At 66.0% G+C, this 13,493-nt stretch overlaps 2 protein-coding genes across 3 annotated transcripts in view; one reads left to right on the top strand and one right to left on the bottom strand.

Annotated features, from left to right (window-relative positions):
• The window catches only part of TBC1D2B (TBC1 domain family member 2B), a 64,457-nt gene extending 56,462 nt beyond the window's left edge, over window positions 1-7,995 (top strand). Inside the window, exons 11-13 of the mRNA XM_062206365.1 lie at window positions 2,184-2,369; window positions 3,676-3,797; window positions 5,793-7,995. Coding sequence (XP_062062349.1) covers window positions 2,184-2,369; window positions 3,676-3,797; window positions 5,793-5,988 — 504 coding nt within the window. The 3' untranslated portion in view covers window positions 5,989-7,995. The remainder of the gene's footprint in view (window positions 1-2,183; window positions 2,370-3,675; window positions 3,798-5,792) is intronic.
• Window positions 7,996-9,586: 1,591 nt separating this feature from the next.
• Window positions 9,587-13,493, bottom strand: part of ADAMTS7 (ADAM metallopeptidase with thrombospondin type 1 motif 7) — a 38,993-nt gene continuing 35,086 nt past the window's right edge. For both annotated transcript variants that reach the window (XM_062206363.1, XM_062206364.1), the window contains 4 exons: window positions 13,027-13,200; window positions 12,799-12,945; window positions 12,274-12,436; window positions 9,587-9,951 (listed from right to left, as the gene is read on the bottom strand). In XM_062206363.1, the coding sequence (XP_062062347.1) occupies window positions 9,794-9,951; window positions 12,274-12,436; window positions 12,799-12,945; window positions 13,027-13,200 (642 nt within the window). In that variant the 3' untranslated portion in view covers window positions 9,587-9,793. The remainder of the gene's footprint in view (window positions 9,952-12,273; window positions 12,437-12,798; window positions 12,946-13,026; window positions 13,201-13,493) is intronic.

Raw genomic sequence — 13,493 nt, 5'->3', positions numbered from 1 at the left:
CCGGGAGGGAGCACTGGGGAGGAGTCAGACTACCTGAGGTCCAGAGCAGACCCGCAGCCAAGGTCGGCCTCCCCCAGGGACAGGCCCCTCACTGCCTCCTGGGGAGGAGTGCAGTGACGGGGCCCAGGGCAGCAGCTGGGACCGGCAGTCAGCTGCAGTCTGAGGCCAGGGGCCAGGAGGAAGGTGTGGCCACGAGAGCCCAGGGTCTCTGTCCTGTCTGCCACAGTCGTGGCTCAGGACCAGAGCCGTGGCCCCTGCAGCCCAGGGCGCCTCTTCCCCAGGCTGCCCAGGGCCACCACTGACTCCAGCCTCACTCAGGCCTTTGCTCTGACTCCCAACTGGCCGGCCCCTCACGCGTCCAACCTCCAGGGGCCCCTCTGTCCCCTGACCTGAGCCGAGCCTGTGTGTGCCTGCTCCGCGGTGCTCGTCCTGCTGGGGCTCACACCCGAGCCTGGCCCCGGAGCTATCCTCACTGTGCTGTGCCGTGCCCGGTGCTGCAGGGGTGGGCTGCAGCCCAGCAGGACACACCAGCAGGGGACAGGAGGGTGGCAGGAGGGGTTGAAGGGTCCCTCCCCTCCCCCCGTCGTGGCGCTGTCCCTGGGGGCGCCTTGGTCTCCATGGGACCTCCACCTGCTCCCCTCCCTGCCTCAGCCCAGGCCTGGCGTCCGGCCGTGGCCCTCCCTGGGCTGCCTCACGGCAGCTGTGGGCTTCTCAGCACTTCTGTCACAAGAGCAGCTGGCCCTGGCTAAAATCTCACAAATATTTAGACTGCTCCCCACTTCCTGCTTAGACTTACTTCATACATGGGACTTCAGAGAGCTTGTGGGAAATGAGATTAAAGGTGAGTTTGTTTTGTGCAGAGGCTTTAGAAACCCATGTGTGGGGGGTGGCTCCTGCCTTTGGAGGGGCCACACCCCTGCCTCCTGTCCCCCCTGCCCCCAGTAAGTCTGAATCCTAGGACATCGGGTGCGCTGCCCTGAGGATGGGGGTTGCGGGGTGTGTGCCGTCGGCCCCAGAGCTGTGCTCCACAAACCCCTGCCCAGCTGCCCCCCGCCGGAGCCCAGCGCCAGGCCGCTGCAGCCCAGCCGCCGGCTCTCAGCTGTGCTGTGCTTCGAGTGCATGCTGTGTGCCAGGACCTCACCAGGCGCGGGCGCAGAGCTCAATGACACAGTCATCCCACGTCCGCCACGCTCCGAGGGGAGGGGCTGGAGCAGAGGCCGGGGCCAGCGTTCCCTGGCAGGCTGCTCCTCGCCAGCCTTCTGCCAAGCGCCCCACAGCCTCCAGACCCAGGCCGTCTGCCACCGGGTGGGGGAGGGCTGTGTGCCTGGCTCTTGGCCCACCTCGGGGCCAGCGTGGAAGTCCCAGGCTCTGCGCTGTCTCCGGGCCGAGTGGGCTGTGGTGCCATCCCTTGCTCTCGGGGACAGCCGTCCTCGCTGCTTGGCAACCACTGGTCCCTGTTGCCAGGGCTGTGAAGTGGGGACAAGGGGCTGTGGCGGTCTGAGAGCACCATGTGCGGGAGGGGTGCGGGGAGGGGGAAGGGACCGAAGAGGACATCAGGTGTGGCTTGACTCGGACCTGTGCCCTGTTACGTGTGACAGCTTGAGCAGGGGCCAAGCACTTGGGCCATCTTCTGCTGCTTTCCCAGGCCATAGCAGAGAGCTGGGTGGGAGTGGAGCAGCCGGGACACGGCCCAGTCCCCATGTGGGATGCCGGCACCACAGGTGGCAGCTTTACCTGCTGCACCACAGCGCCGGCCCCAGGACTCGAGAGCTGTTGACAACGTCCCTTGTGCAAAGCTGCCCAGCCAGTGAGTGTGGGAGTAAGACGCAGAGTCTGGTCCTCGCGCCCCCGCCCCCGCGGCCTGGTGAACGCGCATTTGTTGTGCGCTTGGCGTGGAGGTGTCACCCTTCCTCTGAGACTCTGTGTCAGCTCTCCTGTGCCTGAGAGGAGTGGGAGACGGGCTGTCCTGCGGCTCTGCTGCTTCCGTTTCCACAGGACACTGGAGCACAGTAGCCGGTCTCGGGCTGTAGACCCCACGCGCTGTGAAAAGGGACCCTGCTGTGCACCTGCTGGGGCGCACACCCAGGGTGTGCATCCGGAACAGCTGTGCTGAGTGTTCCTACACTCAGCCTCTGCCCCCGTTGCCATGGCAAAGCCCACACCTTCCTTTGCTGCCCCCGCAGGTGGACCAACGGGTGTTCAGAGACCTCATGAGTGAGAAGCTGGCCCGGCTGCACGCCCACTTTGAACAGTACAAAGTCGACTACACCCTCATCACGTTCAACTGGTTCCTGGTGGTGTTTGTGGACAGCGTCGTCAGTGACATCCTCTTTAAGATCTGGGACTCCTTCCTTTACGAGGGGCCAAAGGTGGGTCTGCTCGGCTCGGCACTGGGCCAAGGGCGTGGGCAGGGGAGGTGGCAGCAGAGGTTCCCACAGTGCCGGAGCCACGGCAGTGCCAGGTGCAGCTGGCGAAGGGCTGGGGCCTGGGCGACAGCAGCCATCTGCTCGTTCGTCACAGCAGCCAGCCTGCACCGAGCCCCGAGCGGGCACCGGGAGCCCACGGTTTACGGCTTGAGATTCCCCATCTATCGAGAGGTGGGGGCCCATTGTATGACTGGGGAGACGGAGGCCTGCAGGTCTGTGGGGGCGGGCCCGGGGCGCCAGCTCAGAGCCCGACTGCCCACGAGGCTCCACACCGGTCTCGTAGGTGTGTAAAGGTGAGTTTTCTACTGAGCGTGTGGTTACTGCTTGAGCCCACGCCATGTGGCTAAGAGTCCCAGGGCGAGGGCCGCTCTCAGCCTCCGCGTCGGTCTTCTCGGGGGTTCCCTGCCTGTCTGGAGGCCTGGAGACAGTGCCGTGGCAGGCTGCCGACCTGGCTCTGGGCGGTCTTGCACAGTTGCACCAGGAATTTGCACAGCAGCCCCCGTGACGGATGCGTAGGATGCGCCGGTCTCCGGCTACGCCGCGCCGCGCATGCCCTCCTGACACGCCTGTGTGGTGTGCGGGCGGGCGTGGGGGGTCGATCGTGGAGCAGAGGTGCTCTTCTGACGGGGACGCCCGCTGGCCCTGCAGAGGGGCTTCGCGCTGAGTACCCCGCGTTCTCCGTTATCGCCAGGGCTGCCCTCATCACGGAAAGTTCTGAGCGGGGTTGAAGTGTCCCCAGGAGACCACAGCCAGGCGGGCGGGGGGAGAGGCGGCTCTGAGCCCCGTGGACACTGCTGTCTGGGTGGGCGCAGGCCCCCGCGGCCGAGGTGCGGGGAGGGCCGTTCGTGCCGCAGCTGCCCGAAGGGGCCTCCGGCACCGTCACCCGGCAGCCAGGCAGTAGAGCGATTCTCTGCCCATCTCCAGCCCCCTTCCTTCGTGAGGCGGAAGCCGTGGAGTGGAGAGTTCCAGAGGCTGGGAACTGGGCAGACCTGGCCTGGTTTTGTTGAAAGGTTATTTCAAGGCAGGCACCCGTGTCACTGTCGGCGCGCCCGGGCTCCATGCCCGGCTCCGGTTCCCAACTCCAGCTCCCCAGCAGTGTAGGCCCTGGGAGGCGGGGTCTCTGGCTTCCAGCTTCAGCCCAGCCCTGGTTGCTGGTCAGGCGGGCCTTTGGGGGCGTGAGCCAGCCGATGGGCGGTGTCTCTCTGCGAGGTCCCCGCTGACTGACGAGCCTGCCTGTCCTCGCCGCCAGGTTATTTTCCGCTTCGCCCTGGCGCTTTTTAAGTACAAGGAAGAGGAGATCCTGAAACTGCAAGACTCCATGTCCATCTTCAAATATCTCCGCTACTTCACCCGCACCATCCTGGACGCCAGGTGAGCCGCGGAGCCTGGCAGCCAGCACGGGCTGGGCCGTGGGGTCATACATGGGGGCCCGGCCCTGTCCCCGACACCCCTGTGGGGAACACGGCCTCCGCTGATCCCAGAAAGCCTGGGAAATGGGGCTGGGCGGGGGCGGGGCAGGCGTGTGAGCGGTTGCGCAGGCTGGTGCCGGCCGAGCGGAGCCGGGCTGTCCGGGCTCTTGTGGCTGATGCTCAGGACTTGGGCCTCATCCAGGTTGGTTTTAGGACCTGCCTTGGGAGTGGGTTTTTAAGGCAGTTTGAGGCTTGCAGGTCCCCTGCGGCAGCAGCCTGGTTTTTGCCGTGAGGAAGGGGGTTATCTGAGGACATTTGCCGGTGACAGATGGATTCTGAGTCTGGGCTCGAGCCCTCGTGCTGCCTCAGGATTACCCGGAATGACAGTAAATGAACTCCCAGGGCTCCCGACCCTGCCCCGCCCAGTCTGGGCCTGTGATCCATCAGCGTGGTCCCACAGCGCCACCTTGTGGGTGGCTCCTGGTGCCAGGAACCTGCAGTTGGCTTGAGCCGCAGGGGGGCCAGGGTGCCAGGGGGGCCTGCAGCAGGGGGGCTGGGTGCCACGGTGACTGTGGACACGCAGACGAGGGGGGATTCATCCTGTCTGCAGCAGGACTTCCGCTGGCGCCGAGGGCGCTTTTCACCGTGGCCTGACCTCAGCCATGGGGCAGGGCAGTGTGGTGTCCCCTGCTCCCAGCCTCCGTCAGCGCCATGACTCTGGGCATTCCCTTTCTGTAGCGGACAAGGGGTGGACACCTCAGGCGCTGGATCTGTGGGGCCTGTGGGCTCCTGGTGCCCAGCCCCGGCCCTGTCAGGGTAGCCATGTCCAGCCCGTCCTGGTCTCTGACAGCCCTGCCTTCCAGGACACGTTCGGGATGTGGCCTTTGTTGTTTTTTTTTTTTTTTTTATCAATTTTAAAAGTTATTTATTAAACAAGTTAAACATAACTAAAAGTATACTTAAAAGTCCAACCTTATTGGATCCCTTTTGAAATATTTATTCTGGAAACAAGTATGTTGTTAAACTTTTTAATGATAAGAAAAAATAATAAAAATTTAACATATGAGACACATTATCAAACAAATAATAAAGCACATGGTAAAATCAGAAATAAAAATAAAAACACACAAACATATGAATTGTTAAACCATGAAACCAAATGTTTCATATGTGTTTTTAAACGCTCCTGGTATATTTACATAATGGTCGAACTGTATATGTCCAAGTTAATAATCACTACATAACTCACCTTTTTAAGGTATCATACTTTGCATTACACAGAATAATTTTAGAAAGAATAAGTGTTGGGAATATAAACTGCCAGGCCCTCTGACCTCTTGCCCTTGTGTAGGGGCGTCCTGAATACAGGCCCCGGGGCTGACATGAGGGGGACGAGCCCCTGCTGTCGGGAAGCAAGGCCTCCATGTAGGGCGGACCCCCCACGTGTCCTGGGGCCTGGTTAGTGCCGGAATCCAGGGCCGGGCCTCGGGGCGCGTTCGGCTCTGTCTGTAAACCACAGCCGTGGCCTGGTGAGGCGGCCACGCTTCCGACCTCCCCGTGTCTGCCGGGGCCTCCACCCGGCAGCGATGTGAAGCCCTGACGCTGTGCGTGTGTCGGGGGTCTGTGTCCTGACGCTGGCCGCACGGCTGCCCCGGGGCTGTCCTGGCACTGCTCCGTGCCGGGTCTCACGCTGCCCTGCGGATCCCCCACTGGCACCTGCCTTCCCAGCACCTCGGCGTGGGCATCCAGCAGCCTCCGTGCCCTGAGCCCCAGTGCAGGGTGGGTGTTCTGGGCTCCTGGTGGCACAGTTGAGACCTGACCCTGGGCAGGCACTCAGCACCTGCCCGGGTACCCTCCCCACACCCGCCCCGGGCCCCGGGCTGGGCCGTACCGCGGGAGGGGCCGTGTGGGTGCGTGCCCCGAGCCCCTGACCCGTGTCTGTCCTGTGTCCCTCCAGGAAGCTCATCAGCATCTCCTTTGGAGACCTGAACCCCTTCCCCCTGCGCCAGATCCGGAACCGGCGCGCCTACCACCTGGAGAAGGTGCGGCTGGAGCTGACGGAGCTGGAGGCCATCCGCGAGGACTTCCTGCGCGAGCGGGACAGCAGCCCCGACAAGGGCGAGCTGGTCAGCGACGAGGAGGAGGACACCTGAGCCCCGCCCTGGACGCTGCTGCTCTCACCGCCAGTGCGCCCGCGGGCCGGGCCCAGCGCTCCCTGGGATGTGCAGCCGCGCCCTGCCTGACCGGGAGCCCTCGGCACTTCCCAGCGGGCTGTTGGGGGCGTCCGTTTGTGGCGCCCGCCCCTCGGCACCCTGACCTTGCCGGCGCTCCCATGTTCTCCCAGCAGCGATGGGCACTGCGTGCGTGTTTTGGCGGCTGCACATGGCAGGTGCAGGGAGTGTAGGGGCCGTCCTTGGAAGACCAAGGCTGCCCCCAGCCCACGCCACCAGCCATGCCCGTCGCTGGACTTTGCCCAAGGGGGCCCCCAGCCCGAGTGGTCAGCCTGGCCGCCCCGGCCAGCCCCGTGGAAAACGCTGCCTCAGCTGGGCGCTGGTGTGGAAGGCGCTCTCCAAGTACAGGAGGGCTGGGCTGGCAGGTGAACTGCAGAGCAGGCCCCCGGGCCGGCCTCGGTGGAGGGGACAGGGAGCTTCTCTGGGCGGCTCTGGGGGGCGGGGTGTGGTGCAGAGTGAGCCATCTTGGACAGAGCCGGTGTGGGGTGGGGATATGGGGCTGTCAGGGCCCAGGGCTGGGGGTCACTCTGGTGTCTCTGGGGACGCCGGCTCTGCGAGCCAGAGCACGTGGCTGTGGTGGCGGAGTGTGTGCAGCTGTGTCCAGGGGGCACCGTCTCGGTGCAGCCTCCCTGTGGTGTTTGGTGTGGGACACACTTGTCTGAGCTCCGCCCACCTGTTTTCAGTTGCTTTTTTTTTTTTCTTTTCTGTGTAGAGAGAGCTGGTCTCTAACAAGCCAAAAGCCATGGTTCCTTCTCAGGAATCAGAAGTGGGGTTCCTCTTGCTCTTCTGTTTGTTGGCTGCGGTCCAAGGCCCAGCTGCTTTGGGAGGTGACCCTGAGATGCAGACCTGGCTGTCTCGCTGCTGGGACCACACGCTGGGGGCTCCTGGCCACCGCCCTGGGGCGACACGATGGCTGTCAGCATGGGGGAGGGTGGGGGTGGGCCCACTGCATCAGCTGCCGTCCTGGGGCCCACTCGCGGCCCTGAAGGATCTTACGAGCACTACCGCTGGGGAGTTGAGACTGGAGCCCCGAGGGAGAAGACCTGGAGGAGCCTTCCCGGCACCAGCGCCTGGCGTCCTGGGAGCCGGCGGCAGAGGGAGCCCTGGGCCTGGCCCACTCTAGGGGCGGGATGAGCTGACTCCTCCTCCTGGAGCTGCAGGTCCCAGTGTTTGCAGCCAGCACTCCCCCCCACCCCCACCCCTCGAGGGCCCCTGAGGTCCCCCTACCTCCGCCAGCGCCCTGGGTGGCAGCGGCTGCCTCACTGCGGTCATCTGGACCCGTGCCAACACCAGCCGTGGCCCTGCAAGGGCGGCCTTGCCAGCTGTCCTGGCGCCCCCGGGCAGGAAGCCCCAGGGTGGCCCCAGCCTGCTTGCCCTGTGCCCGTACCGGCCAGCAGAGGCCCCCTCACCCCGTGGGGACGGCCAGCTCCCGCGTCCACGGGGTTTTTATTGGCCCTGTTAGTACTTGTGTATATTTTCACTACAGTTTCTATTTTTATAGGCTATTTTATCAAGGTTTTTCTCTACCGTGCACATCTATTTTATATAGCAAGTCCTGACCGCGCGGGTGTGTGAGGCCCGGGGCCCCCGCACCCGCCGCGCCTGGTGCCACCATTTCCCGCGGGCCTGCCGGACTTCCTGTGCGATGCCCCTGCTCGCCCCAGCCCGGCGCTGCGGGAAGCTGTTCTGGTGTCTGCATTGTGTGGACAGAGGAAGTCAGGGAAACACCAGGCCAAACGCCCGTGTCATCGCCCCCACGCCCTGCGCGGCGCTGCCTCCAGCCCGCCACGGGGCGTCCTCGCAGGGCAGGCTGGGGGGTCGCTGCCCGGCCACACTGTCCTTTCCCACGCGGCGGCCTCGCTGCCCATGCACACGTTACCTTTTGGAGCGGTGGTCACCACGGGAAGAATAAAATACTAATTTGTACAACGTCGTGCCTTGAGATGCCGTTGCAGTCACCTTGGGAGGGGCCCGGCTGTGCCGGGCATCCCCCACTCTGGGTTTGCTCATGGGCCTTGGCACAGGCTACCTTGGTCAGCGGCAGTGGCCCTGGGGGCTCGGGGGCCGTGGCCGGGAGCTGGGGTGCCTGTGTCTGCAGCGGCACCCCGCCCTCTGCCCCCGGGCCAGGCCCAGCCTGAGTCACAAGCCTGTTTGCCTCCCGGCCTGGCTGCGGCTGGGGATACCCCAGCCTTCACTGGAAAAACACAGGGATGATTAAGACCAAATGTCTTTTAGAGGGGCGGGGCAGGGCGGCTCCGGGAGCCCCAGACGGAGCAGGCCCGGCCCCACGGAGCCCCGGGGACTCGGATTCGGCGTGTCTGGAGCTTCGTGAGCTCCCACAGCAACAGGGCAGAGGTGGGACAAGGACCGCAGGGCTCTGCCACCATGCCTGCGCGGCCGTGTGTGGGTCTGGAGGCCCCTAGGGGTCACCGCCGAAGGCAGTTTGAACTAAGCCCTGGAAAGCCCTTAACAGAGCGTGGTCCCCAGGGCCTCCTTGGGCCAGCCCTGCTGCCACTTCCCCGCCCGCGTGCTCAGCCCGCTCTCGCCAGCCCTCCGTGACTCACCTTCCTGAGTGTCCCCAGACAGACCGCCTGCCTTCAAAGCCACCTGCAGGGGCTGCTTGGGCCCTCTCCTGCCCAGTCAGGGGCCCAAGGTGGCGCTCAAGGCCTGAGTCAGGCCTGTGTGTCCAGGGCACTTGCCCTTGGACTGCTCACCTGCAGGAATGCGTGAGGGTGGGCGTGAGTGCCGGGGACACACCCACACTGTCCCCCCCCCCGCCCCGGTCCCAGCATCCTCCAGGCAGGGCAAGCCCTGGGCCCAGCCCTAGGGAGCGATTTCCAGCACCTGCCCTGGCTCCCTACCCCAAGGGTCAACAGCAGGTGGGAGGTGTCACCTGTAGGTGTCTGAACCTCAGTGTCCCCCACTTGGAGAAAGGACCTGGGGGGCTTGTGATAAAGGGGCCAAGTCCAAGGCCCCCAGCTGGGGTGGGGGTGGGGCGGCAGTGCTAGGAGGCGCCCAGCTCCCCGGAGGTCCACAAAGCACCTTCACACCCTGCCATGGGCACCGCAGTCAGGTTCCCTGGCACGAACGGGGAGGGAGGTGGACACCTGGGAGGGCAGTGGGGGAGGGGTCGCCCTGAGAACCACGCCCACCCCAGCCCCTCCCTGAGCACCCGGGGAGATGGAAGAGGGGACAAGTGGGGACCAAGCTGGAAGGAGTTGATGGGTGCAACAGGGGACCAGGGTGCCCAGCTGGGGTCCTGCGCCCGGGGGTGGGGACTGTCCCCACGGTGACAGGATGGGCCTTGCTGCTTGGGGGCACCTTTGAACCCCCACACAGGTCTCTCAGGACCTAGGAGAGGGGACCTGGGCAGTCTGGGGGCCTGAGCGGGAGGCACGAGGCCATCCACGTGGGTTAGGTGGGGGCTGAGCCTCCCTGCAGACCCGCCCCTGGGGGGGTGAGAGAGGGGTGGCGCTGAGGGTCCCCCGGATCCACGAAGAAGCCACGCCATGCTCTGGGAACAGTAGGTGCTGATTTATGTAAATTATAACTGTTACATAAACTGTTAGAATAAAAAAATACCCTTTCTTGAGGGGATCCCCAGCCTGCCCACGGGGCGGGGTTAGCACCATTGGGGCGCGGGGCCGGGGCCGCCGCAGCCCTGGTGGGGCGCTGAGGTCCGTGCGTCATCGTTGTCATCGTCGGTCTGTGTGTTCAGTAGAGCGGGTCAGCGGCGAGCCACCCGCTGATGGCCTCGGGACAGGATGCCATGGCCGGTGGGGGGACACGAGCGGCAGCACTGGGCGCGGATGGTGGGCAGCTGGCAGCGGCCCAGCAGGCGCAGGGTCTCACAGAAACCAAAGGACAGGCGGTCCCGCTCACACCCTGGGGGCAGCGTGTGCAGGGTAGGTCAGAGCCCGCCTGCCCCACTCCGTGCCCTCATGCCAGAGACAGTGGGGCTCCCTGGGGTTTTGCCTGCGCTGTCCCAGCCCCCTGGGGCCCCAGGGCCTGCAGGGGTCTCTTGCCCATGCTGTCCGCGTCCCACCTGCTTTTGCCCTAATTTGGGGATGCCGGAGAACCTGCTGGCTCAGGTCTGGAGGAAAGGGCCCCGAGACCTCACCTCTGACCCCCTCAAATGCTCGTGAGAAGCCAGAGACTGCCCGGGGCGGTGCCCCCAACTCCATCTCCTTCCCCACTCACTCTTGGCAACCACTGAGGTCTCGGCAGTGGTGGCGGTGGGGCAGGGGGCAGAAAGGGCTCCTCTGACCCCTGCCACCCCCCTATCCCAGTGCACCTGCCCTGCCTGGCCTCTGGGACCACCCCCGCAGGAGCAGTCTGGGGCAGACCAGAGCCGAGTCCCACCGCCCAGAACGGCCCCCACTTCTTGGCTGGGTAGTGAAGCCCTGAGCGAGGGTGGGCCCGGGGCCATCCGGGGCTTCGGCGGAAACCAGGGCTGAGCAGAGGCCCCCCGGGGAGGGAGGGCGGCTGCACACAGCTTGGCTGGCCCTCGTGCCCCGTGTGATCAGAGCTATTTTGGGAAGTGGCTCGCCTCCAGCCTCCTGGCCTCGCTCCCGGGGCTGCTGCCGCCGCTGACAGCCCCCAGCTGCCTCCGGGACCTTCTTGCTGCCTGCATGCTCCCGGGGGAGGAGGGGGCGGGAGGCCGGCAGGCAGCCCCAGGCCTGGGACGTCCCCAGCCGGGCCGAGGGCAGGAGGCGAGGCGGCACCTCCACCCATGTGCACGCCTGCGCCCTGGCCCACGCGTGTGAAGACGCTCCCGGGCCTCACTTCCCTTCCCAGTCCCTAACCCCCCCCAAAGCGGATGCCACCCTGGTAGGTCGGCCACTTCACCGCGGTGACCACACACCCTGGAGTTTCCCGGCTTCCTGAACGTCCTCCCACAAAGTCCCATGAACCGTCAAAACATCCTGGGAATTCCAGGTTCTCCCAGCCTCCCGACGCCCACACCCCATGGGTCCCTCAGCTGCAGCCCACCCCCAACGCGGGGCACCTTGCAAGCCCTGGGCCCCAGTTCCATCTCCCTTCCCCCAGCTGGTCCTCACCACCTGGGACCATACCCCCCCCCCAAGTCGCTGTTGGCCCTGAGACCACCCTGAGGGGCAGAGGGGCGGGGGCCATTCAGCCCTGAGAGTGAGGCGTCGCCTGTATGTGTGTGAACCTCACCAAGTGTCTGAATCCCAGCACCAAGCTCGGGCCATGCCCAGGGGCACCAGCGATGCCGGCTGGATGAGTGCCCAGGGCGCTCGGGCGCAGGGCGGATGCCGCTGAGGTGTGGGGTTTGGGGCTGGGCAGCCATGCCGGCCAGGGACACGGGCAGTGGCTGCTCCGGGCAGGAACACGGAGCCTTCCAGGTTGCAGGGAAGGCCGTGCTGGAACAGGGGACAAGGCAGCCCCGGGCCGATGGCCACGGCCTCTGTCCTGGCGGCAGGCAAGCACACAGCCCGTAGATGCGGGAGCTTGCTCTTCGCGCACAAGTGCTGAACCGCTGGGTTCCCTCGGCTGACACCCAGGCAGCCCTGAGCCCTCCCCCTGACCTTGACCTCCAAATGGGGAATGACAGCGGCTACCGCGGACGGAAGGGGCCACCTTATCCGAGCAGCTTCTGGGTGCCCTTTGCCCACAGAGCCCACGCATACCAGGGCCAGGGTGCCCCTCCGTGCAGGAGGAAGTGAGGGCCCGGTGAGGGAAATGAATTCAAGACCACAGCTGGCGAGGGCCTGGTGGGACTCTGGGGCCACCAGCTTCCTGTGCCCGGCACTGCTGGGCGGCTGGACTGCAGGAAGGAAGTGTGTGTAGGGGTGAGGGCTCCATGGTCACCTGTGGCTCGGACCCTGGCCGCAGGAGGACCCAGCTGGCCAGGAAGCCAGGGGCTGCCAGGGGTGGGCGGGGCCCTGAGAGAGCGCGCTTGCCTCTGACCAGGCCAGAGCTGGGGTGGGGGCTCCCCCAGGCCCAGCCTTCCAGCAGCCTCAGGCTGGACGCAGCAGAGACCCCTCCCGGCTCTGATCCCAGGCTCTGTCCCGCTTCTGCCTGGCATCTCGCAGCTTAATAACTGCTCACGAGCCTAGACCCCAGATGGAGCAGCCCACGTGTGATGGCCCCCCTCACCCCGCCCCTCCGGCCTCCGCGCCCCGCCCACTCCGGCCTCCGCGCCCCGCCCACCGCAGCAGCGGCGGGCGCAGGGACACTCACGTGGAGGCTCGATGAGCTCGCAGTCCTCCGTGCCGCACGGCCGGGAGCTCTCGGGCCAGGCCTCGTGGCCGCACTGGTCGCTGTCTTCTTCGCGCAGCCCCGTCTGGGTGTTGATGCACTTGACCAGGCGCCGCTGGACACCCCCGCCACAGGGGGCGGAGCACTGCACGGAGGCGGGGACAGCTGAGGTTCCCGGAGCTCCACTCCCACGCCTCACCACCCAGCCCACCTCGCCCAGGCTCAGCCCCCGGGGCAAGGACACCAGCGCCAGCCCCTCGGAGACCCTGAACCTTCCAGCTCTGCCCCCTGCTGCCACCCCGGCCTTTGCCTGGCCGCCTGACCCACCCTGGTCTGCGGTTCCTGCCACAGGGCCGTGGCCTTGCCAGTGCTGTCCGCATCACCCTCCTCCCTGGCACCACCGACCCCTCCTTCAGGCCCCAAACCAAAACCCCACCCAGCACTGGCAGGGAGGAGCACAGCCCACCCCCTACCCCCCACCTGCTGCCCCCGCAGCCCCCAGCTCACCTGGCCCCAGGGCCCCACCACCCACTGCGTGCAGGGCTGCATGTTGCAGGGCCGGGTGGCGTTGGGCCTGCGCGCCTCGTCACAGAGCCCCGGCTCTGGGCAGGTCACCAGCCGCTGCTGCTCGCCACCACCGCAGGCCTCGGAGCACTGGGAGGGCGGGGGGAGTAGTCAGCGCCTGGCCTGGGTCTGAGGCCCTCCCTGCCCGCACCCCAGACCCCCAGGCCTCACCTCCCTCCAGGAAGACGTGTACCAGCTGAGGCAGGGCTCGGTAGCACACAGCTGGCGGGCAGCCGGCTTGGCAGGCCCGGGCTGGCAGTGGAAGGGCCGCAGCGGCTGGAGGTCCCGTGTGTCCACACACTGCACGTCCCGCACCGAGGAACCACCGCCACAGCTGCGGGAGCACTGGGGACCGGGGACACGTGTGTGCACTCCCCCCTGCCCGGACCAGCACCCACCCAAGACCCGGCCCGGGGTCGTGGCCCTGAAGTGCACCGGGCAGCAGGGGGCGGGGCCAGGGGCTGCCCCAGGATGGGACAGGTGGAGAGGAGTGAGGCTGTGCAACAGTAGCAGGTGGAGGAGCAGTGGGAAGGGGACAGGAGGTGGGGGAGGGGCTGCACAGGTGGAGGAAAGACAGGAAGATTGGGGTGGGGGTCAATGCCACCATCCCTCTGCCTCCACGGGGGTCAGACACCAAA

This window comes from Lepus europaeus, chromosome 11 (assembly GCF_033115175.1).
Source record: "Lepus europaeus isolate LE1 chromosome 11, mLepTim1.pri, whole genome shotgun sequence".
Taxonomy (NCBI): Eukaryota; Metazoa; Chordata; class Mammalia; order Lagomorpha; family Leporidae; genus Lepus; species Lepus europaeus.
The sequence above is the reverse complement of the archived record's forward strand: the minus strand, read 5'-3'. Positions and strand labels throughout refer to the sequence as shown.